This window comes from Diabrotica virgifera, chromosome 9, assembly GCF_917563875.1.
Source record: "Diabrotica virgifera virgifera chromosome 9, PGI_DIABVI_V3a".
NCBI classification, from domain to species: Eukaryota; Metazoa; Arthropoda; class Insecta; order Coleoptera; family Chrysomelidae; genus Diabrotica; species Diabrotica virgifera.
This window is the reverse complement of record NC_065451.1, coordinates 171,093,659-171,120,831: the sequence shown is the minus strand read 5'-3', so window position 1 is coordinate 171,120,831 and position 27,173 is coordinate 171,093,659. Positions and strand designations below refer to the sequence as shown.

The window sequence follows — 27,173 nt, the reverse complement described above, 5'->3', positions numbered from 1 at the left end:
ATTCTTTATAAAATACTCTGCATCGTATATAATCTAAGATGCAATCATCAAATATTAAATTTAATTAATTTTATACGAGGTATGTCAAAAAATATGAATTTCACTCAAGAGTAAAGTACCTTTACATTTCACAATATCGAAAAGTGTTATTAAGAAAAGTTGTTTGGAATTAAAAAAAATGTTTTAGTGTTCAATTACATCCTTCTAATTAAAATATTGTGAATAATAAAGGCACTTAACTCTTAAGAAAAATTCGTATTTATACATACCTCGTATAAAATTTAAAAAGTTTGATATCTGATGGTCGTATCTTAGATTTTAGACCAGGGAGAGCATTTTATGAAGAATAACTTTTTTTCGTAAAAGTGATAATAAATAGTTATCATAATTGTTATGAAATGATGATGAGTATCCGTAATTTGAGAAAAAATTGATTTTTTTTTTCAATTAGAATGATGTAATTGTATATTTAAACATAGTTTTTAATTTCAAACAACTTTTCATATTTTCATTTTTTGATATTCTGGAATATAAAGGTACTTTACTCTTTAACGTAATTCATATTTTTGACATAACTCGTATAAAATTGATAAAATTTGATATCTGTTGGTTAAGTTTTAGATTTTTGACTATCCAGAGCATTTTATGAAGAATAACTTTTTTTCGTAAAAGGACATCGCACACATCTTATGGAAAATATAATGTCACTCAAAATCAATAAAATTTATACGAATAGATTCGTTTTAAATTAACGGTCAAATCTTATCAATGCGCCAACTCCATATTTCCAATAATAAGAGCAGAAATTGATATAAATAAATCTGAAATCAAATGGATACGTACATAAGTTAGAGAGAGAAAAAATATTTTATAACACCCAAATTGTCGGTACTCCATAAATCAGCGGATTAGTTTCACTAATCCGCTTAGGCCCAGCGGGGTTTAAGCTCTTTTGAATAGCACCCAGAGCAATAGTGATTGTAACTGACACTTTTACTGACTAAAAAAATTGATTTCGATAAACTTTAATTGCAATTTGCGCCGTAATTAATCATAATTAAGAGTTGGCGCAATGATAAGATTTGAACGTTAATTTAAAACGAATCTATTCGTATAAATTTTATTGAATTTGAGTGACATTATATTTTCCGTAAGATGTGTGCGATGTCCTTTGTAATAAAAAAGTTTCAAATATGGTTCCTAGCTACGCATACATACTTTATATAAGCTTCTGTATAAGAATTTTAAAATTGCAATGTCATATTCGGATTCAGCATAATCAAAAACAAAATAAAAACGATCAAATTAAAATGATGAATTTAACGATATTTTTAAAATTATTTATACAAAACAATTGTTATTGTTTAAACAATTAATAAACAATTAGCGGCCAAATCTGCGAGTAGAACTTTTTACTTTAACAAGTATATAAATTAACAAAAAAGTCTTAGAAAAATATAAGCTTGTTTCAATTTTTCCGAAACAATGTATGTTTTCGTTCTAATTGCACTCCCCTATCAAGATATTTTTAGAAAACTTTAATCTTACGCTTATTTCAAAGTATTTGAATGGTGTAGTCAGGGCCTATTTTACCACTAGGCCCGTGAGACACCTGCCTCGGGTCCGCATTTTAATGGGGCCCGGAAAGACCACCAAAAAACATTTTTATTGAAATAGTAACAACATAAATTTTCAAAATTCTTTCATTTTGCGAACGGGAAAGGATAAATGATAACAATAAGAGTAGATTGCCTTGTCGGAGTCAATAACAATAAACAAAATTGTTAGACACCACTCCAAAGGATTAACAAGAGGTAGAATTAACAAGAGTTATTATCTTCACTATTAGCTTTTAAGTATAAAATATACCATGCATAATATTTATTCAGAATGCACTACATTTAATATTTAGTTTGATGCCGATTTCTGGATTATTCAAGATTAGGACTTGCTTGATTGTATTAGTTTTCAGTCCTGTGCTTCTTAAGTACAACTATTCTATTCATTAATCATTAGTCCTTTTATTAAATTTCTTTAAACATTTATTTTTCTTTACTAATTGTTTCGTTATTATCATGAGTTACAAACATTTGTGGCAGTGAAAAACGATAAAAGCAAAAATTAAGAGAACAGGAACGGCAGACACAAAATGATGCAATATTTCATTGATATGTCGAGAGAGTGTTGAGATGCACGTTAGTCAACTTTTATTGTTATCTATAATGTACCAATAATGAACTCTATACCTATACAATTTTTACTCATGTTTAAATATAAATTTTATTTATTGTTAATAAACAATTAAATTACTGGTGCAAGTAAATTTCTATTAAATAATTAATACATTTAAAAAAGTTATTATTCTTCTTTTTCTTCTTCTGCGTGCGACTAGAATTACTCCTGTTTGTCTGCATCTTATTCTGTTTCAGTTGTTGTTGACTGCACATTGCCTTTCCACCTTTTCAACGGCCTTCCAACGGGTCTTCTGCTATATTGCTTGTTATTTTTATAGATGTTCGCTAATCTATCTGGCTCCATTCGGTTTACATGTTCGTTCCAGTTTTCTTTCTGGTTTTTATCCACCTGTTAATATTTTGAACTTTGCATCGTTCTCGTATGCTTCTATTGCTTTGTCTCTTGATGATATGCCCGCTATTGATCTTAATACTTTGATTTCGATATTGTTGATTTGTTGTTTCTTCTTGCTTGTATCGGTCCTTGTCTCTGCTGCATATGTAAGGATTGGTCTTACTTTTGTCTTGTATACTTTTATTTTGCTTTCCGTGGTCAGATGTTTGTTTCTCCATATGATTTCTCGTAGGCAACCACTTACTCTTGCCGCTTTTGTTGCTTGTGTTGTGGTCTCTGTTCTTATATTCTTGTCACTAGTGATCTCTACTCCTAGGTAATTGAATTGCATTACTTATTCTACAATTTAGTTATTATTATTATTAAATTATAGTTAGGGGGGCCTGAAAATTATGTAGTGCCTCGGGCCCTATTTGAAGTAAAATAGGCTCTGGGTGTAGTTTTCGGCCCAGGTAGAAATTATTAAATTTTAATCCAGTGTACTTTTGATTATTATACCTGCTATTCAGTATGTTCACCTCTCGAAATTTAACGATACTAAGTACCCAAATACAAATGACTTTGTAATAGGAAAGATACGGTTTCTAAAATATCTTGATAGGTACTATGCATACAATTTCTTTGTCTTTAAACTATATAATGCTGTCCTCTTGTTGCAATATAATATATAAAACACTCATCATCCCGTTTAAATAAGAAAGTTTTATTCAATTATACTAAAATGAAGGCCGAAAACAATTTGTAGTGATCATTGTCATCTCCCGCAATATAACGGGCCGACCCTGTATACTTCTTAGTTAGAATTGACGGCAATTACAGTCCTAAAAAGGTGATTCATCTCTGAGTAACGCGCTTGTCTGAAAGTCCGAGATCGCTACCACCACGTTCTGTGGACTTGCAATGTTGCCGTAATGTGCAGAAATAATATAAAACTAGATATTATTCTTTATCTTCATATCTCTGCAAATGCATGAAATTATTCACGAATTACTTTTTATTTAGGTCTCGTTTTTCTCACAGAAACTATGGTTTGTTTTTTAACCAAGAGGAGTGATTCAAATTTACCGCGCTGTATTGCTTGTTTGTAATTGGTCCAACCGCAGGAAAGTTTATTCCACTGTTATAAAATTTTGATACTAATGACATTTATCAAATTTTGACACTAGTGACATTTCATAGGTTAATTCAGTTATATATCGGCGATTTTTATGTATTCTATGTTATTCCTTTAATTTTTAGATTGTTTAGTCTGTTAAAATCCCCATATAAAAAGCAGTTGTTTTTGGAACTCTTTAGCGACATATTAATTTAATATAATATTTATGGATTACCGTTGAGGGCCGACTAGATCAACCAAAAAAGAAGATGTATTTGGTTATTATTCTAGTGACTTTCTTGGGTGTGAATCTGTCTTTTTAGTTTACTCCTCCTGGTTAAAAAATAAACTATAGTACCGCAAAATTAAACTGCTTGTCCATAAAAACCACAATAAGTTAACAAGGTTGAACAATAAAGCATGTCGTTGATACCTTGTTTACTATAAATTTTGACGTTTATCATTTTCAGTGACATTAGCGCATTTGTCGCGTTTATTGGAATTTATAACTTATATTGTATTTATTTTATAAAGTTAAATTGTGTTAAATATATTATAACATAAAATATAAATGTACAATATAACTTTATAAAATACGTCCACCGATAATAGCCGTTTCCTAATTATTGCATTGACGGCAGTGGCGGCTCGTCAGAGGAGGCAAGGGAGGCTTAGCCTCCCCATAAATTTTTTACACACGCAATACTGTTTTGTTTATCTTGAACCGCGAAAAACAACAAGCACTCTCACTATTATACAACGTGTAAATTCCATATTATCACTAAATATCCATACGCACGAAGCATTAGCATTAGAACGCATGATTGCGTCTCAGTTTTTTTATTATTATAGTAGGCCAGACCCTGGGTTATCCCGAGATGCATGAACGGAGCCGAGAAGCCGGCCAACCTCCGTTGCTAATGCTCCGCGCAGCGCAGCAGGCGTTTAAGGAGACCCGATCTCCTAACAGTGGCATCTACGGTGCCATCACACGCTGCCCGGAGATTTACCAACGGAGGCTAACTAACGTCTCGGCTCCGTTGCCGTTGCGTGCATCTCGAGACAACGAATTTTAGGGTCCTGACTAAAAATAATAAAAAAAACTAAAAGTGCGAATTTTGTTATGAAATTTGGTATTTGGGGTTAGAATAATATTTGGAACAACTTTTTCAAATAACTTTTTCCGATATTTGTAACGCAAAGCAAAATATCGGCAGTTTATCATGTTTTTGGATTCGCACTCGCAATAGACCGCTTTTAGAATTAAAAAAATTCAGTTGAGTATCTTAAAAAATGTGAACCTTCAACCTGTATGGACTGCAAAACTTCAAATCTGTATTTATTTTGATATGGATATCTACTTACAAAAATGGAATTGTTAACAAATAAACGACACGAACTTTGGTATTAAACTCTTACAATTAGAGTAATTATTATTTTTAAAATGATATATTATGAAATTATGAATTATGATGATATTATGAAATGTAAATAAAAAATGGTCAAAAAATGGGGCCTTAAATTACATTTTTTGGCGCATTTTTTTGCTAGTGCAAATTTGTCTAGATATTTTACAGTTAGGTATAGCCTCCCCTATTGTAAAAATCACGAACCGCCACTGATTGACGGTACATATTAATGATATTACATATCGACGTACGTTTCACTTAATATTTTGATTTAACTTGCTTGCAAATTTAATCATGACGTTTGTGCAAAGCTATAATGGAACAACTATACTAAGCTACGTAACATTTTTTATGTTACTTGGATTTTTAATAGTTGATTTAAATTACGTACGAATGGGAACTAAACGAGATCATTATATTATTAAAAATCCACGAGGAAAAAATTTTTCCTGTAGTTGGCTGTATACCATTTATTACAAAAAACCATAAAATCCTTTATAAAAGATATATTTGTTAAAATCTCTATACAGGGCTACATCACAGAACAGAACTAGTTTTCGATCGGATGACCAATCATCATCAGTGTTTACGTGAATCTAACATGCTAACCACCAAAGTAAAAAATATTTGGGTAAAACCCCTTTACAATTAATCCGTCACAGGAACATATAAATAAAATGTGAAATTAAACATGGATGTTTAAAATATGTTTTATGCTCTAGGTACCATTGACCTCGAATCTGACTGGTTCACATCATGACTGTATGGTAGCAAGTGGCTCTGATAGCGGAAATTCTGAAGGATGACGGATTTCATCCTTCTCATCCTGGATGGATTTCATCCTTCTCATCCTGGATAGATTTAATCCTCACGGGTCTCATCCTTCAGAATTTCCGCTATCAGAGCCACTTGCTACCATATAGTCATGATGTGAACAAGTCAGATTCCAACTCAATGGTTCTATACCTTTGGAACTCAATAGAAAACTAGTTCTGATTTTTTACTATATTTTTACTTTTTTACCCGAGTTGTACAAAAACAGAGATACGCCTATTCTGCAATATGGAGATTTCAAATTTGATGCTTGCAATGTTGCCAGATTTACCGTTTTTCTGATATCATTAGACACGTTGGTTTTTTAAATACAACACTCTGTATATTGTATTATTATTGGAATCCTCACTTCAATACTAGTGCAACCACGGGTGTTTTATATAGTCACGAAGGTCTTAAATACATAAAAATTCTCAGTGCCAAATAGTTTTGAAGTACATAATTAAATAGAATGCTGTGATTTTGACATTCATTCAGAAAACTAACAATAGCTTGACGTTTATTGAAACGTTTTGTAAAGTATGTATACATATTGTATTAAGGGGATGGGTACGTATTTTCGGCTGCAATGGTATTTAAATGGGGATTCATTTCTTTCGAATCCTGAGAAAACTAATGAGTATTTTTGAAAAATTTAAATGCAGAATGAAAGATTACGTTCTTACCGAGGGCCGAAAGTCCCTGAAAACTTCTATAATGTTTATTTTAATAAGTTACAGGGGTGAAAAACTAAGAGAAAATGTGGTGTGATTTTTAATTTCAAATATCTCATTCAAGAGAAACTTTTTATATATTCTAAGGGACTTTCGGCTCTCGATAATAATTTGGTCTTTTATTCTGTGTTTAAATTTTTTAAAAATATTTATTAGTTTTTTCAGGATTCGAAAACAATGGGCACCATGTCCGTGGTGATATTTTTCAAATCGAACATTCGCTATCTTTGTCATACAACGCACTGAGTCAAATAGAATATAGACAGTGATAGTTTTAAATATTTGACATGACATCAGGAATATTTTGAGTTATTGATTAAATAATATTGATAATGTATTTGATAAATAATTGATTTAAGACGTGAACTTAATAAAAAGTTATTTATTGTTTATTATTTGTGGAAGATCCAAGCAGAGAATACATCAGGATATATTATGTGATCCAAGTATATTGTTGTTAAAGATGTTCAAAATTGTAAGCGTTCCATAGTAACAATATATTATTAAAAAATCACTTTAACACTTTTCCTCTTTTCTCGATTGAGTATTAGTTTTTGTTGTACATATAAATTATTACAATCACTGAATACATAGTTTGTGAAAAAATTATCACATTTATTAACTGAATTAATAATTTGCAATTATACAAATAACAGTTATCCAAGAACATTCAAAAGCCATCTCTTTAAAGGCAATAATGACATTGTCAAGTAGAATGACATTCTAGTAATGTTTACATATCCATACCAGTGTGAATTTTACTACACGTAATTTGCCGTGTAACGACAGAAAAAGTAGGGATAGCCGTAAAATATTTGCGAATTATGTACTGATGGCCTTAATATCTAAAAAGCTGACATTAAATGTCAGCTATTTAGAATGCTATAAATTTAGGCTAAAAATGTCAGAATAATAAGAATTTGACGTATCATAAAAAATATGTCATAAAACATTCACCCAAGGGCGGATCCAGGGAGGGGGCCATGGGGGCCATGGCCCCCTCCGACAATTTAAAAAAATATAAATTTAAATATTTACAGTTCAAATGTTTTTAATTTCAAACACATATATGTACAAAACAGGGATATGTTTTCTGGACTAGAATTGAACAAAGAAAGTAACAGAAGCTTCAAGAATGACATAGGATGTTTTTTAAATCAAAATGTTGATAATTTTACAAAGTGCCAATTGTTAGAACGACCTTGACAGCCATCAAAATCGTATCAACCAGTTACAAAAAAAACTCGAAGAGGTACCACAAGGTTATTTATTATTGTTAAAAAACATAAAAGGACGCGTTTCGGCTTTTACAAGCCATCATCAGCTTAAATACAGGACATAGAAAACAACGAACTGACCTACAATGTAAAAATATCCAACATTACACATGAGAATAAAGCAAGTGGTGACAACGCCCACCTCAGTTAAGGAACTTACCAGAAAACAGGAAGGAGGAAGAATCAGCTAGTTTACATTATGTAATGTAAAAAAAAGTTCATGGCCCCTCCCGAAAATCGGTCCTGGATCTGCCCTTGCATTCACCCTCATATCTTTTCAGCCAAAGCATGGTTGTTACCTAAAACAACATAGGCAAGTACTTTAATATTAACTTTTTGATTTTGGCATAACAACTGGCATGATGGTTATACACACCTTTTTTAACATATTTTCTTTTCTGATTAATTTTTTGAAAACGATTTCCAGAGTGGAAATCGTCCAGAGTGGAAATCGTCAAATACTTTAGGTAAAAATGTAATTGCCATTACAACCAAACTGTGAGTAATCCTATATAAACATAATATTTACCTTAGATATTCCACAAGAAAACACCTTCAGAACCTTATAGTTAAAAGGTTGGCTACTTCACTATAAGACCTTTTTTTTATCACCGTATAGTTCGGTCTTTTTCATTAAAATAGGTTTTTAATAAGAGAAAGGCAAAAGGTCAGTTGGTCGTCCAAGAAAGAGATGGAAAGACGCAGTAGCCAGTCATCTACGCAAAATGGGAGTACAGCAATGGGAAATAGCTGCTCAGGACCGACAACAATCGAGAGAAATAGTAAACGCGGCCAAGACTCACATAGAGTTGTAGAGCCAAATGATAATGATGATGAAGTCACTTGGTACTTGGTTAATATTGTTTTTTATATGATATTGTATACGTTAAAAGATACTATGTATAACCTTACCAAAGTTAACACCTGATATCCAGACTTACACACTGTAAGGGGAAAATTCACTCATCCCAGATACCTACGGTATCAAAAGGATTGAACTCTGAACTCTTTCCGTGTTATCGAGCCCTTGGTGACTTGGTATGCAGGAGTATCTCCCAAAAACTTTCTTACACATCTGGCCGTCAAGAGTAGTACAGCTTTCTGCATGGTCTTATAGAGATGTTCATTCAGACCCCGCTATTTTATTTTTTCTATGAGGTTCTTCGGAATGACTCCAGTAGTAGAGACTATAATAGGTGTTGTCTGAGTACTTTGCATTCTCCATTGTCTCCGTATTTGAATTTCCAGATCTCTGTACTTGGCGATCTTTTCAGTAAATTTAGTACGTAGATTATTGTTGTTAGGAATCGCCACATCAATGAGGGTTGTTTGTCTCGTTTATTTATTAACTAATACGAGATCTGGTGTATTATGTGCCGCTGTTTGGTCTGTGAGCACCGTGCGGTCCCAGTATAGTTAATAGTTGTCATTCTCAAGCATACTCTTGGAAAAGTATTAATAGTATGGGAGATGGTTTGTTTGGAGAAGTCCCAGTTTGAAGTTTGATGGCTATCTCTTGATGAATGATCTTTCCTACCAAGTCACCTACCCGTTCCTTATACTCAGTTGCAGAAATGCCTGGCAGCCTCCGGTAAGATGTTGAATGGTTTTTTGGGCTTGACATCCATATCGGCGTTTGTCGTTTTGAGCACCGGATATTGTATATGATATTATTAGTTTAATAAAATTACTGAAAATTTCAAATAATTTTAAGATTCTTCGTTATTGGTTTACGACATTACCCTTACCTTAGGGATTATCAGCTATGTCATGAAAACTGTGCTCTCAATAATTTCCAAACACAGTATTCATGACTGTTTGCAGGCGCGGATCTAGAAATTCATAATAGGGGGGCCAGACTTACCTCAAATACAGTGATGCCACAGCTACCGATTTTTCGGTAGATTTACCGAATACCTGTTAAATCTACCGATCTACCTAATTCTCCTTTTTTTCTACCAAGAAATCAAAATTCTTAATTTTCAAATTAAGGTGATACAGTAGCGATCAACAGGTAGCAAAAACGCGTTCCAAGATTGCGGCTGTAATTTTGAATATTTTTTCGAGACATTTGGCACACGTATTCGTAATATAATAAAGAATGGCGGTACAGAGCCCAATTTGAAAAATATATTAATAAGTGGAAATTACTCTGTAATTAAATACAATATTAAAAAAACGAGCCTGTACCGCCATTAAGAAGATTACAAAAATACACTTTCTTCAAATAAACTTTTTTATCCGATGCCTAGATTTTGTGTCATTTTGGAACTATGTACTAAAATTTTTTATTTCATTAGTATGAAATGTCCCCCCTGTATATATTGATATGGCTAACATGCCCCCCTGTATATATTGATAATTGTCTAATTCCTCAATCCGAGGACGCTAAATATCTTGGCATGTACTTGGACCGCCGCCTTACTTGAAAAAAACATATTTTTACCAAACGAAAACAGCTTGGACTTAAATTGAGAAATATGTATTGGCTCATTGGACGCAATTCCAGACTATTTCTGGATAACAAAATTTTACTCTACAAGTCCATCCTCAAGCCCATATGGACTTATGGGATTCAGCTATGGGGCACTGCTAGCGTCTCCAATACAAACATCTTACAGAGATTTCAAAACAAGGTGCTGCGTTCCATGGTCAATGCGCCATACTATGTATCCAACGAGGTGATTCAACACGACATCCCCCTAGAATTCGTGAAAGAAGCCATACAACGTTTTAGTGTTAAATACTGTGAACGAGTGTTAGTGCATCCTAATGCGTTTGCCAGACAATTAAATGTGCGGGACGTCTTTGAAGTGCGTAGACTAAAACGGCAACTGCCGTCCGACTTAACCAACTGAATGTAATCAAAAGTGTATTCAGACTGGTAAAATTTTAGTTTTAGAATTGTAAAGAGGTTACTCACTGGAGTAACTCTCTACATGTCTGTATTTTTTACCATAACAAATGCTTAATGCCCAATGGGCAGATTGTTGTACTCAATGGAGTTAATAAAAAAAAATATCTCGAAAAAATATTCAAAATTACAGCCGCAATCTTGAAACGCGTTTTCGCTACCTGTTGATCGCTACTGTTTCCTCTTAATCTGCCGATTTTTTTTCTACCGAAAAATCAAAATTATTAGAAAATTTGTTTTTAGCGGATAGATTTGGCAACAGAGTTTAGTCAATTTTCAAGAATTCTTGAATTGGTTTTACTAGCTTGTGACACAATGTGCTAACCAGCAGATGCGGATTTACCGATATCAATTTTATGACCAGTCCTTTGTCCTTTTATATTATGATTATAATTTTGGGAGTAAAGTGTATATACCTGAATCTGAATAGTGAATACTGAAGGATTGTGGCTTATTTTGATTTAGAAGATAATTCAGAACTAAAAATAGTATTTATATTAAAATCTTAAAATAGGAGAAATTTATTTTGCACCTTTTTAACTTACAGTATTTCGACATAACTAAAGAACATTAAAAATTTTTCTAAAAAAATATAAATCTTATTTTGTAAAAGGTATATGTATTTAAAATCCCAAAAAAGGGGTTTATTATAAAACGTTTTCGGAATCAATATTCCATCATCAGTGTTATCACAGGTTTACATGCTTTAAGCCACCAAAATATACGGGTAAAAACCCTTAAATTGATTTTAAACAGTTGGGGTTACATTATATTATTTGATTTTGAAGTTCCGTTCCGAAAATCCTTTTAGGTGACAACAGTTGTCACCTAAACTCTGCCATGTAAGGTCTACCTTCAATTTTCCAACCAATATGGTTGATGTCATGTGATGCCAGGGGTTAATCTGGAAATATTTTAAACATCTTTCTATCAACTTTTAAACTATCAACTTTCACTATATAATCCCAGATATGCTTTTTCTCATGAGGATCTTCCAGTGCGTCACAGTTTTTCGATTTCTTTCTAACGCATTAAATTGTATGTGACAAAAAAAACGCACGTCGGTGACATTTATAACATTTATTCTAGATGTCAATAGATGGCGCCATAATCGAAAATAAAATAATTTGCGAATTATATTATAATATATCTACGAATATAATCTGAACAATTTAAAAGACTATACAAATCAAAGAAAATACCATTTTATAAATGCAATAAAGAAAATTGATTTGTTTTCATGCCAAATTGCAAATAAAATTTGACAACTGTCAGATTTAACTAAAATGTCATGTCCACAAACCATACATACTCATAGACGTTTCACGTAAATTGTCAAGGTCAAGACAGCAAATTAGTTACCATTTCAATCCAGAGATGTCGCTGTCAGTCAATTCTCTTGTCATATTTAACAACTGACAGTTGACAATTAAATTAATTTGTTATTTACTTTTTATTTTACAGTTTGTGGCTTAATTATTTTATTATAGTGGTGTTACGTTTTTAATTAGATTTAATCACAATTTTAATAAGTGTATTAACCTCCTCTCCATTTTTATGAGTAGAATTTTTAGTTTACATTCATCATCCCGTGTTGTGTTTCTCCACATTAAAAAAAAACTATAATAGATCCTGAAACAGTTTATTCCAATAGACAAGTGTGTGTGTCATCAACATTTCGGACCTATATATTTTTGGAAGTTTGTAAAAGATTATAAGGTAATATTTATCTAAACAATCATCCTATGTACAAGATTCTTTCAAAAATTTTCATTCAACTCGATACACATCAGTGCTTTCACGTGACACATAATAGTGTTTAGCATTTTGAAAACAAATTGGAATATTTGAAGTTTTCAGTAAAATATGGAATAAAACATTGAATTGTCTTTCTGTTGTTTTAATTTCCTGCGAAATTTCATCAAAAATCCCGCAAAATTTATAATTTTAAATTCTCACGTAACTAAAATTTGTCAACTTAGTTCCCATTCCAATCAAGAGATGGCGTTAATTCGATCCGAAAGATTAACATGGTCGTGAAACGTCTATAAGTATGTATGGTTTGTGGTCATGTCACTAAAATGTATATTATCACGGACTTACCTTTTTTTCTATCATTTGTGACGCACTGAAAAATGCTCATGAAAAGAAGTCTACCTACGGTATCAAAAGGATTGATAGGCAATTCACGACTATTAATCTCACTGGTCGTTCTTTCCATAAAGATTAACCTTTTTTCCATCAATGGGTAGGTGCGCATGGATTATCTAGTAAAATACAAATTTTTATATCTTTATTGTATCGCAAATTTTAAACGTGACTTTTCATGAGATAAGGTTTATAACGAGTGTAATGTATTTGCATTTTAAAGTATCATTTTTGTTATTCTTTGAATAGAGAAAAATATTTCCGTTGTTTATGGTTCCACCGGTACCCAAACAAATGCGCCTGCAGATTATTTTTCAGAGAAGGCTATTGTATTAGATTTTATGGCTTCGTTCAATTTTTGGAAGCGGTTGTGTAATTTAGTGTTGTACTGATGGCTTAAAGTTTAGAGTTAACAGAAAAAATAATAAATAATAAAAAAATACTTATAGACTAAATACAATAGGGGGTCCATGGATTCGTTGACCCCCACTGTATCCGCGCCTGACTGTTTTGTATGTACTTTAAAACAACGAGATGATGAATTCATAGAAATCATTTATAACATTTAAAATGCGACAGTAAGAAACCAAATAGTCACTGCATATTGTGCATATTACTAAATGGTGTCGTCGTCTCGTCCAAAATAAAGAACCAAAAAAAAATATGTGGCATCCGGCGCTTCGTAAACATATGCGATCCAGCGATCCCAAACAACAAACACACAATCGGCAACAGCGCCTCGCGTTCCTTCGCGGTAAGAGGCATTCGCCGTTTGAATTAGCCCAGTCGCCAGTCCGCATTGGTCGGCATCCCACACAGTGCGAGGTTGCTAATCCTTCGGCAGTGATTTGACAGATCGAATACGAAGATCATGTATGCAATCTAGCGCTTGTGACACGGTCGCGCGTTCTGCTTTTGCAATTTGTTTCGCGACTTGTGTTGCGTAAATGTGACAAAATGTGCACTAAGAACGGATATGCGGATTCTAAAGGTAGGCATTACTTGGAAATTACTTAACATTAGTCGGTTGTTATGCGTGTATTGAGAGGCTTTGGCAACAAGTGTCACTGCTATGTGACGATAATACAATTATTATTGTTGATCATTGTCGTAAACTTCTCGAAACAATGCGTTGTCAATAAATGAATCATTGATTCATACATAATTCAATGATCTAGAATCTAGATTTTAACGACACATAATATGAGCTGCTTACAAGCTAAACGCGGTAAGTCCAAAAGTGTAACATTTCAGAAAAGGGCAAAAAATGCTAGTCACTTCATATAGAGAAATTTTATTTGCAATACACATGTAAAATAGGTTTAGATGTTTGAGTAAATTATTGTGAGGAAATTTCGAGTTCTCAACAAATTTCTAAGGAACTCCGTTGTTATTATTTTGATTATTTCATTCATAGGAGATTCTGACCAATAGAAAGCTACAGAAATCTGAATTAAATCGATAATTTTTGATAATTGCCCGTCGTTAAGTATATTACGTCAGATGCCCTTCGTTGCTACGAAAAAATACATTCAGTGGCATTAATGACAATTAATGTTTTAAAAATTATAAAAGTGATGATTTTCAATCGTCAAATATTTATAAAAACTTTGTGTTTAATTGTACTAATTTGTACTTACATAAATAAATTACAATAAAATTTTGGTTTTGAACAGTTTTATTCATGAAATAATCGCAACAAATTGCACTCGAACTTTAAAATTAATATAGAATTTTTGCCCTCGTGACACTTTGACATAATTTCACTCGCCGTCGGCTCGTGAAATTAAAACTGTCAAAGTGTCACTCGGGAAAAATTCAATAATTTTAGAGCTCTTGTGCAATTACTACTGAAAATTATCTGTTTTGCTTCCAAAAGTTGGATTTTTGCATTTTGCTTCTCAGTTTATGAAATTTATTGGTTTTGCTTTCATTTGAAAAATAACAAAATGTCAAGAAGTCAGTAAAAGTACATACAGTAGGAAAAATGAAAGAATACCCATGAACGAACATATAAAACACGCTGTATTTTCCGGTCACCGTGTCAGACAAAAAATTGGCCAGCGCAAGTACATGTAATAATTATTGTTACATGTACTTGCACTGGACAATTTTCTATGTGACACGGTGACAGGAAAATACAGCGTGTTTTATATGTTCGTTCATGGGTATTCTTTCATTTTTCCGACTGTATTGTATGATGATTTCATTATAATTCTTAAGAACAAAACAACGTTTTCGACACATATTCTGGCGCTTCTTCAATTATGGCACATAAATCTTCTTACTCTTCTGCACCACCTTCATACTTCATTTACAAGAAGCAAAAATATTGACTTAAAACATTAAGCATGGATTTGATTGCCAAACAGACCGAAATGCAACTCTGACTTTTGACATCAGACAATGTTTCCTTATTTACTAAGGTATTGTGTTTAGCCATTTTTTAAGGATTAATGCTTACAACAATTTAAATTAACAAAACAATCTAAATCTTCTAATACTGGATCCATGTCTATTACCCACACTAAACACTAAAAAACAATATTTAACAATTTATGTTATATTTTTACTTTCGCGATAACCTACAACCAAAGAATATATAATCTAACCGTAATTCGTTGAGCTACAAAGTATTATAACAAATTGCAATCAACACAATGTATCTTCCAGATAACTTCTTATTCCGTATTCGGTACTTTATTTGGTTTGGCAAATAAATATTTGACATTTTATCTGTCAGATAAGTTTAGTCGCCATTGAAAAGGCGCTACTTTTCTTATCTGTCAGATAAACATCCGGAATAATAGTTAACCGGATGTGAATAGACTTCCGGTCAAAGAACACAAAACTTGACGAAAACCTCCAAAAAAATAAAGGAAGGATGAAAATTTGAAAATATGTAGTTGAAATTGTTTATTATTAAATTATTATACAAGAAAAAGTTTACAATTCTACATCCCATACCCCCTTCTAGGGGGTGAAAATATACTGTCAAAATAAGTCCGTAATTGGATAAAATGACTAATTCTAAGCAACTTTTGTTCTAGAGTTCTTTCACTGTTATTTGCGAGTGAATATGTTCATTTTTAACAAAGAAAAACATGTTTTTGGACGGTTTTTTGGACAACCAGAGTTGTAACTAATAAACAGTAGATTCTTTTTCGTCAAATTCCTAATCTAATATTTCAACGTGAAATAACCAAAATACGAAGCACTTTTCGGGGAAAACTCATTACAACTTTTTTAAAGTGTTTAAAAAAAGGTTTATTTTTGTTAAAAAAAATTCTAACATTAAAAGTAAGCGAGTTACGCTCAAAATATTGTTGGTCCTTTTTATTTTTTGGTAAAAATAATCGCGAAAATAGCCCCCTAATTAGCATCCCAAATAAATTAATCGTTACCGCTTCACAAGTTACTTTGCTTATGTGTATTCTTTATAAGATCTGTAAGTTTTATCGGTTCAAAGTGCTTCTTTTTGAAAAGGCGGTAGTTAAAATCGCTTGAAGGAGTCACTAATGACAAGTGTATGCAAATTTTGAACAGCCATAGGATAACCAATTTTTGTCTAACAGGAAAGCAAGAAATCCAAAATATTCAGAAAAGCAAAACAATAATTTTATTACTGTTTGAGATTTTTGGTATTAGGTACTAATAATTTTTAAGATAGATATTTTCAAAAAAAATTGGAATTTTTTTCAAAATAAAAAAAATATTTTAAAACCAATTTTTTTCTAAAAGGGGTACATACTTTGAATCGATGAAACTTATAGATCATATTACAATACATAAGTAAAGTAACATGTGAAGCGTTAATGATTAATTTTATTTGGATGCTAATTAACAATATTTTGAGCGTAACTCACTTACTTTAACATTAAGCTTTTTCAAAAAAGCTTAAAAAAAATAAATATTTTTTTAAACACTTTAAGTTATAATGAGTTTTCACCGAAAAGTGCTCCGTTTTTTGGTTATTTCACGTTGAAATATTCGATTTGAAATTTGACGAAGAAGAACTTACATTTCATTAGCTGCAACTCTGCTTCTACTGGGTCTACAAACTTCATGCATACATCATTTTTTCCCCTTTTTATAAGCTATATCTTGGCTAAGAAAATTTTTTTCGATAAACTACATACTTTTTGAGTTATTTGCGAAAAACCGTCCAAAGAATGTTTTTCTTTGTTAAAAATGAACATATTCACTCGCAAATAACTCGAAAAGTATTGACTTAGTGAAAAAAGTCTATAGAAGAAAAGTTGCTTAGAATTAGTCATTTTATCCAGTTCCGGACTTATTTCGAATGTATATTTTTCACCCCCGAGAAGGAGGTATCCCTTCCATTTTTGTAAAATGGAGGGGATGTAGAATTGTAATCTTTCTCTTATATTTATAATAATAGACAATTTCAACTACCAATTCCCAAATTTTCAGCCTTCTTTTATTTTTTTTTGGGTCAGATTGTCCTTTGATCGGGCTATTTATTACCCTAAAAGGTGCACACTATTTTACTGAAACTATTCAAATAAACTACATAGTAAACTAATATCAATATCATTTCTTATTGCAGAAGTTATTTTCTTATTAAGGGGGGGGGGGGTATGGTTTGAAATATTTAATTTTTTTTATTATTTCAAATAAAAGTGCATACTTCCAAGAATACTCTCTGAAAATTTCAAAATAATCGGAGTAAAATTACCAGAGATACAGGGTGTTGAATATCCCTACCCTTGACTCGCGTTGCCGCGACTTCGCGCTAGCACGCTTGAGCATAGTGAGAAACGTTAAACAACTGTTCGCCTTATCTTTTGTAGATTACTCCTCGATTTAAAAAACATATTCCAATGTGCATCACTTTACGATTTGGCAGACAAATAAGAAGATGAAGATGCAGTTGTCAAAACTTTAAACGCATTTTTCTCAAAACTGCTTTTTCAAATGCGGTGGACATTGTAACTGAAAAACTACTGGGCCGATCTACCTGATATTTTGCACATATTTTCTTTAGACATTTCATGAGGTAACAACGTCGCGATATTTTACTTTTTTTGCTTATTTGTTGTTCAACAATAATAAGTCTGTTGATTTTCGCAAAATTTTTACCAAAAATTTCATTTTTTTGATTTCTGAGTGATACCAAAAATTCAAAAATCATTAAAAATAAAAAAACTCGACGTTGTGACCTCGTGAAACTCATAAGCTTATTAAATCTTTTTGAATTTTTTGTTTCGTATGATCGAGTGACGAGTTCTGATGTCCACCGCAAAATCCATTCTTTTGTGAGCTGTCTGTCAAAATTTGTCACCAATTTTCCAATATTTTGGATTGGATTTTTTTCTAAGCATTCTTTGAATTGTACTTAATGTGCTTATTTAATTTAAAAATAAAATATTTGTACCATAGCTTCGAAAAAAATTCACAAAAATGTACTTGATACGTTGATTTCAAACCATACCCCCTCCTTAATACGTATACAAATAAACGGTAAAAACGAGGGTCGGCAATACAGGCCTGCAAGGGATGCACTGCAGGCGGGCGCCCAAAATGACCATTTTTTCTGCTGGTGTTCTACAAAATATGTAATAATTTAAAAAAATTGATGGGCGCCATGTTAGTTGTGCAGGCAGGCACCATATTCCCTAGCGCCGGGACTGGACTAATTAACAATTTGTTCTGAATTAGATATTTGAAAAGTACTTTCTAAAGGTGGAACTTGTTTTTCTTTGAGATCTTACAAACGGATCCCATGATTTTCCGAATGAATTATCAAGGATTTTCTACAAATATTATGTATAACATCCAAGGATTTTTCCTTATTAGTTCCAGTCTTTGGTCAGCAACTTTTAAAACTACTTTTAGTTGAAACCACTTCAATTTGATCCTACGGACCCAACTCTAATGTTTTCACCTATTTACCCATTCCTATAGATAGATATAATATCTAAAACTTAATATTTTTTACAATCATTTTACCGTCGGGATTATCTATCGCCAATCGAATATATATTATTATAAATTTTTTGCTTTTGTTGAACTTTTTAATCATTTTCTTAGAGAGCTTCTGTTCACTTTTCCGATTTTTGTTCTAATTTCCCAATACCACATAATCAGCATACTAGTACATTAATCTGCAAGTAATGTCACCTTGAAATTATTAAATCCAATACAAATGAGAATCGAGAACAAATAAGTAAGCATTATATTATAAATTGTTGAACATATCCTTTGTTTTTGTACACAGCTAATAAATAGTGCATCTTCATCCAGCTTGCCTTTGTCATATTACATAATTCATAATTCTGTGGTTTCGTGCTAAAAGGGCCAATGTCAGTTTTTTGCTGTTTTGTTTTGTCAATGTTAAATTCAGGCAAAAAGCCGTATATAGTTGTTCCATTATAATCATGGCACAAATATCACGATTGATTTGCAAGCAAGTGTATAATATTATAAATATCATTGATATGTAGTGTCAGTATAATAATTAGGAAATGTCTATTATCGGTGGACGTATTTAATAAAGTTATATTGTATAGTTATTTTTAACTATGTTATAATATTGAACACAATACATATAACTTCAATGAATAAACACAATATAAGTTATAAATTCCAATAAACACAACAAATGCGCTAATGTCACTGTCACTGAACATGATAAACGTCAAAAATAATAGTATAAACAAGGTATCAAAGACATGTATTGTTTATCCTTGTTTAACATATTATGGTTTCTATGGACAAGTGGTTAATTTTTGCTGTACTACACTGGGGTGCAAAATTAACCGGACACCTTAAAAATGGGTCATTTTTGATGTCTCGAATTTTCTAAACCTGTTGTCCGATTTAAGTGATTTTTTAATATGTTATAACCTTATTCTTAAATTCTGTAAATAATAGTTGTGCAACAGGTCAAAAAATAGATTTTTTTGAAAAAAAAATATTCAAAAAGTTTATAAGGAAAGATTGACGATACTTTTACATTATTATTTTTTACTAATAAACTCATCTTTTATTTATTTTTTTTTAAACCAATTTGAAAGTTTAGCTCATGCTCTTTCATCTGACACCATGTAGAATGGTTCTAACATCATTCTTTTCTTACTTATGTTATTGTAAAAAAAACTCTCTTGGATAAACAATTTGAATCAAATTTAAACAATTGAAATTGTCGCTTTGAAATTTTTGTCACATATTAAGCACCAAAGCACCCTCATTTGCCAAAAATTTCAAAGCTATACACTAAATTTTACAATAGTTATTGCAAAATTATTTTTTTTGCATTTTCGACTTTCTTTCGCAATTATCTTAACAACAAATGAGTATATCAACCTTTATGATGCGCTATTTTAAAGCTTTTTCCCAGGGGCGTCATTTGATGGGGGCAAATGCCCCCTGGCCCTGAAAATGACTTGAATTTACAAAAAATACATCAATTTTCATTATTACATCATATATATATACTGTATTTTATATATAATGCTTGCCCCCCCCCCCCAATGAAAATATCAAATGACGTCCCTGCTTTTTCATGCTTTCGAAGATGTTTGTACTAAAAAAAACCATAAGTTTTTCATTTATTTGAAAAAAAAAGGAGTCCGTTTTTTGGCCTCCAGATCCTACGCAGGAAATAGTTGCAATTTGTTCTTATAGGTATTACAATGTTCTTATAGGTAGTATTTACCTGTCGAAATAACGCGTCAGTAGCCTGGCTGTTAAAGGGTCACGAACAGCGTATATTTTTGTCTTATTACCCTGGCCTATTAGTAGAGAAATCAGAAAAATATAAAATGATATATGTACCGGGTGTCCCAATAAGAATGGCTCTCGGCCATATCTCAGGAACCGTTTATAGTAGAGCTTTGAAATAAAAAATTTTATAACAAAAGTTGCCTCAGGAAAAGCCTGGAAATTATTTTTATAATTGTGGGACCACCGCTAGAGGGCGTAATTGAATATCAAAAATTAAAAAATCTAAATTTTACAAAATTTTCCTAATGAAGGGGCACTGGAAATCCGATCGTCGTATTCTTCATAAAATTCTACGCATATTTGATTTGACAAGTTTAGGTCTACCTTTGGAAATAAGAGGTGGGGGTGAGTGGGAACCTTGTTATGAAAAACTGGCTGTGAGTCCGGTTCTGCTTAATCAAATTTTGCAAACTTGGTCTTGTTGAAGACAGATCTTTTTCGTCAATGTAAAAGTTATGATTTCGAACCAACTTACTGAGTAATATGCCAGCTAGAAGGCGTTATTTAATTTTTTTCAGAAATCTAGTGTTCCTTGGAAAATATTAAATACAAACATGCATTTTTAATACCATATTACAAAATTATACAAAATTAGCAACAGAATAGCGAAAACCGCATGTTAATACCTTTTTTCTATCTCGAGATATCTTACAAAACGTGTAAATTTAAAAACATAACTGTTACTGTCACCGGTAAACGAAATAATTCATTAAAAGTAGTGTGCTATGGAAACAACAAAGAAACATTTTCCAGCTGTCAACGTATATTAGGTCTTTTCAACGCTTCTCATTTGTTTCGAGCCTCGTTCATATCTCGTATATTAATATTATACACGGATTATACGGCATATGACAGAGGCTCGAAACAAATGAAAAGCGTTGAAAAGCCCTATTACAAAGAAATAAAAACAACTATTTAGTGATGACATAAACGTTCAAATTTTTGCCCATCATTTTCGTTGCAAACATTTACTCTTTCAAGAGTAGATTGAACAGCAGTCTCAATTTGTGCTCTCGATATGCTTTGAATGGCGTTTAGTATTCTCTGGATAATGTATTCTAGAGTAGTGTATGATGGGTAACAATTTGAATATTTAGGTCGTCACTAAGTAGTTCTTTTTGTTCTGTGTTTTATTTAATTTTAATAGTATTGTTTCTCTTTATATTGTTGTTTTAATTAATTATATTTTTATACGTTGACATCTGGAAAATGTTATTTTGTTTTTTTCCACAGCACACTAGTTTTCATTAACTTAGTTTACCGGTGATAGTAACAGTTATGTATAAAATTTGCACGTTTCTCGAGATATCTTGAGATAGAAAAAAGGTATCGACATGCGGTTTTCGCTATTCTATTGCTAATTTAATCTAATTTTATAAAGTATGATTAAAAATGCATACTTGTATTTAATATTTTCCAAAGAAAACTAGATTTTTGAAAAAAATTAAATAAAGCCTCCCAGCTGGCTTATTACTTATTAGGATGGTTCAAAATTATCACGCTTACATTGAAGAACAAGATCTGTCTTCAACAAGACCCAGTTTTCAAAATTTGATTTAGCAGAACCGGACTTACAGCCATTTTTTCATAACAAGGTTCCCACTCACCCCCACCTCTTCTTTGCAAAGGTAGAGTTAAACTTGTTAAATCAAATATGCGCAGAATTTGATGAAGAATACAATAATCGGATTTCTAGTGCCCCTTCATTAGGAAAATTTTGTAAAATTTAGATTTTTTTATTTTTGATATTCAATTACGCCCTCTAGCGGTGGACCCACAATTATGAAAATAATTTCCAGGCTTTTCCTGAGGCAACCTTTGTTATAAAATTTTTTATTTCAAAGCTCTACTATAAACGGTTCCTGAGATATGGCCGAGAGCCATTCTTATTGGGACACCCGTACATACATATTGTTAAAAACTTACATTAAGTGAAATTTATGGGTTTTGAATTTTAATTTAAAATTATATCAAATAATAATCATAATATATTTTTAAGTACATAATATTACATTGACTGTAGACCTCGCGCAATATTTTATTACATTAATACTTGTTTTAAACTATCAATGTATAATGTATAGATAACGTATCTATCGTCCTTGCGATTCTAATAATGAAACACCAGACCGTATTGTTTTGTTTATACGATGGATATTTAATAGCCTATTGTTTCAAATCTATATTTTATTGTAGAAACGTGGGTTTTACCTGTAAGTGAAAATCAAATAGTCGATTCGTTTCGTTTATGTTACTCCTTATTATTTTGTTGGTTAGTTTTCTAAAAATTCTTTTTATGGTCAGTCGTAAAAACAAAAAAGAACAGTGTTTTGAAGACAAAAGGGAGTGTTTTGGGATGTGTAGTTAAGTGAAAATAGTAATAAAATGTTCTGTAGAGTATGTGGAAGTGTGATATCCGAAGAGGCCATGGCATCAAAAAAAAAATAAGTTTAAGGTACGTAAATTAGGACATCTAAAATAGTTTTCAATTTAAATCCAATAGTTTTTGATACAGATGAACGAACCAATTTATAAATATTTACCTAACATTGTCTTTTCTGTTGTGGCTAGTTTAATCATATTTGCCTTGGTTAAGGTCCAGTTTTGACATCCATATGTCATGATTGAGGTTTCCAAATTCTACCCATGCCAATCTTGCTCTTCTATTGATTTCCGCTCTTAAAGATACATACATATAGAGATAGAGCATACTGCATAATACATATTACAGATTTCGTTCATACGTTTAAAATCATAACTACTCTATACTCTAATATAGAATTTGTTGTCAGGTGTTTTCTAATTTCTAATTATTCCTGAAAACTTGTTTTTCCTACTAATAGCTAAACCATCTGTATATTCAGGAAAAGTTAACTCTCCTTCCACCCAGACTACGGCTTTTGATCTTTGTACAATACAGCCTTTTTATCAGACATATTTATTTACTACGGATGTATCAGACTCGTATATTTGCAAGGACATGGATATCCTCTAACTTTCTATTTCCGTAAACTCTATCAAAAGCTTATTTGAAGAAGGCTATTTACAAAAAGTTATGTAGTTCTATGTCAGATTATATCAGTATTTTTGGAACATTACGAGAATAATAAGATTGTCCGTATTGATCCCAACCAACATAGACCACCATCCCAGGGTCAGCATAGACCCATCTCGGGTTGTAGTGCTACGAAAAGCAGAATAACAAAGAAAAAAAGACGAATCTTTCTTACTCTCGTTTTGCAAACAACTATCAAATTAATAATGCATTTAGTAGACTAATGTTAATACCAGGTATTTTTTATTGTAACATTAGTAGAAAAAAAAACTGTAAACTTATATGAATGAAAATTAGCTTTTATGCTGTTCGTCGCCAACTGACTGTTTTTTCTCTTTAACATTTTGATGACTATTGAGCATCGTTCCTTAGTTCTGATACGGGTTTTGCAATACTAAAAAGTAATAGGTACTTATAAAGTAAAAAAAATAACAGGCACTTATACTAAAAGACATTGCAAAGTTTGTAAATTTTTTTGTGAAAATAATACTCTTATTGTTATTACTTAGTTTGAAGAACTTATTTACTATCGTTAATTAACTTTATTGGGGAAATAATCGGTTTTTAATGAAAAAGCAAATAAAATTTGTATAGGTACTAGCCGAAAGATAGGTTTTTTCCGTAGAACCACACAATATAGTATACGACAAATTTTGTCGGACGTCGTTTTTATGAGTTGCGTTTCTTAGAATGATTAAATAATAATGAATGCCGGTTCAAACCGAACAATAGATGAATGAAACGAGTATCTGTCTAATCGACTGACTCACAGGAAGTCAAGATATTTAAAAAAAATTGTCATGAACGGCCAACTGATGTTTTTGAACCCAATTAAGCGAAGAACGAAGTTGAAGATGTTAGCTGTAAGAAGAATAATCGGTCTGTTGGTACAACATGACCAGCCAGCAATATAGTATGTTAAAAAATAGTTTATTTATACATAATATGGGTGTAACAAAAATACAGGTCATAAATTTAATCACATATTCTGGGACCAAAAATAGTTCGATTGAACCAAAATTACCTTAGTGCAAATGTGCACATAAAAAAGTTACAGCCCTTTGAAGTTACAAAATTAACGTTACAGCCCTTTTAACGTTGATGTTGTGATTTAATTTGTAATTCAGATATCTGTTGGTGTGGGTTGGTTTTCTATACGCTTGAGTCTCATATCCCATAAAACCCGATTTGGGCTTCGAAACGTTAATAAAATTATTTTTTCAATTTAATTGTGGCTTATTTCCCATCTAAATAGTTAATCATAAAAATGCCACAAGGAAATAGCTTCAGAACAACATCAAGAAAACATATTGCACATATGTATATTGGTTCCTTACTGAATTTCTTTTTATCGGTATACTTTATACACCTGTAGGTATTATTTATAAAATACTGTGTTTACGATAATCTTGTATTCATGTAGACAAGGAATCCATGAATATTTATCACCAAAAATATTCGCTTCGAACACGACCTTAACAAATTGCAAAATACCCGGAAAAGTTTTCGAAACCAGAACACAAAGTGTGATTAAAAACAAACATTGAGATAACATTGACCCAAAATGTGGGCAAAAGGTCATTTCACTTCACCTTCTTTATGAGCTTTAATATGGAATACACATTATAGGATACAACGTCGTCTTAATATTTAACACGATTTAACTGTGATGTTTGATATCCGGCAGAAGTGAGTAATTTGAGTTGGTGATTTTTAAAGGTCTGCAAAATATTTATTGCGTAGACCTAGAAAATATAGATGACCATGAAAAGTTTTATGCAACTGTCATTTAAAACGTCTATTATTGTCCAACTCCGTTTGTATGTGATAAAGTATTAAATAAAAATGAGAAAAAAAGCAAACAACAGAAATAAGGGTCAGGATAGAAATAGCAAGAAATGCGTTTGTAAAAATGAAAACAGTTCTCTGCAACAAAGACCTTAGATCAGTGGCGGCTCGTATCACTTTAAGTAGGTAGTGCCAGAATTCGGGCAGCTGCCTAAATTTTTAGTGACGGGTTCACGATATTGTCGTTTGAATATTAGGTTTGTTCGTAGTACGATCCAATCGATCAGCAGCCGTTGCCAACCATCAGACGCATGCGCAGTTTACAGTTAGCGCTGCGCAGTTTACAGTTAGCGCTGCGCAGTTAACAGTTCGAGTTCGTATACTACGAACGCGCTTGCGTCTGACGGTTGGCAACGGTTGCTGATCGTTCTACGAACAAACCTATTATGAACCTAAGTCGTCTAATTCGGCTAAAATTGAACAGTTCCTTAAAGATGCCTCTATTTTCTGAATATTTCTTTTCGTTGTGATTTCTCAAAACTAACTCGAAAGCTCCACAAAACCATATAGATATAATTTTTAATTTAATTCAAAACATATCGATTCTTATCGACTTCTTGTTCATTGTGTGTAATTAGAATTAGACTATCACGATAAGCTGAATTTAACTGGGGTTTTATTAAAAATTAAAAAATTTTAAAATATTTAAAAATATAATAATTTATGATTAACTATTTAGTGAAACGTTAATAAAATTATTTTTTCAATTTAATTGTGGCTTATTTCCCACTAAATAGTTAATCATAAAAAAATGCCACAAGGAAATAGCTTCAGAACAACAATAATAATTTAAATTTATAATAATATGTAATCATTAATTTGGTTTAATAATTAAAAATGGATTAATTATAAATACAGAAACCAGTGAGCGAGTGCGTAAAGAAACTCGAAAATATAATGTACTACCCTGTACGAGAATCTTTTTGGACCTAATATCCACTATTCACTATGATCATAGTAAAAAATATTAGACTTCCTTGTCGAGTCAGGCACGAATAGTCTTATTTAAACGTGTATTAAAAGTGCAATATACCTCTATCTCTGTCACTTACATAGAATGCCCGTAAAATCTTTTTCTTTTCAGGCGAGCCATCTAAGATTTTGGCACGATCATCCCGTCATCTGTGAGTGGCGAGGGTTGTATTACACTACACAGTTGCCAGATTTTATATAATTTATAAAAAGAAAAGAAATACGCACAAAAAAATGAACGGGCATTAAAACGGTTTAAAGATAAAAAAATATGTTTCTGCATAAAAATAAGGTAGTGCCATGGCTCCAAGGCAGTACCTAACCGGCCGCAACTGCCTTAGATTAGAACTGAGAGTCAGAGCTTTGAGATGTTACGTGTTCTCGATACTCCAATTTGGACTTGAAAGCTGGACTATTGAAGCAAAAACACAAATATATAAGCTACACTCATTAGAAATGTGGTGTTACAGAAGGACGCTTAGAATAGCATGGACACAGAAGAAAACGAACACGGAAGTATTGCGAGAAATGGGCAAAGAACACGAAATAATAAACACAATAAAAATAAG

At 31.9% G+C, this 27,173-nt stretch overlaps 1 protein-coding gene across 4 annotated transcripts in view; it reads left to right on the top strand.

Moving 5' to 3' along the window:
• The window catches only part of LOC126892103 (uncharacterized), a 654,403-nt gene that overhangs the window by 411,164 nt on the left and 216,066 nt on the right, over positions 1-27,173 (top strand). The window contains exon 1 of one of the 4 annotated variants that reach the window (XM_050661540.1): positions 13,773-13,971. The exons of 2 other annotated variants lie outside the window; for them this stretch is intronic. In XM_050661540.1, coding sequence (XP_050517497.1) covers positions 13,938-13,971 — 34 coding nt within the window. In that variant the 5' untranslated portion in view covers positions 13,773-13,937. Of the gene's footprint in view, positions 1-13,772; positions 13,972-22,982; positions 23,185-27,173 lie in introns of those variants that run through there. One more of the 4 variants, XM_050661543.1, reaches the window with a different exon arrangement.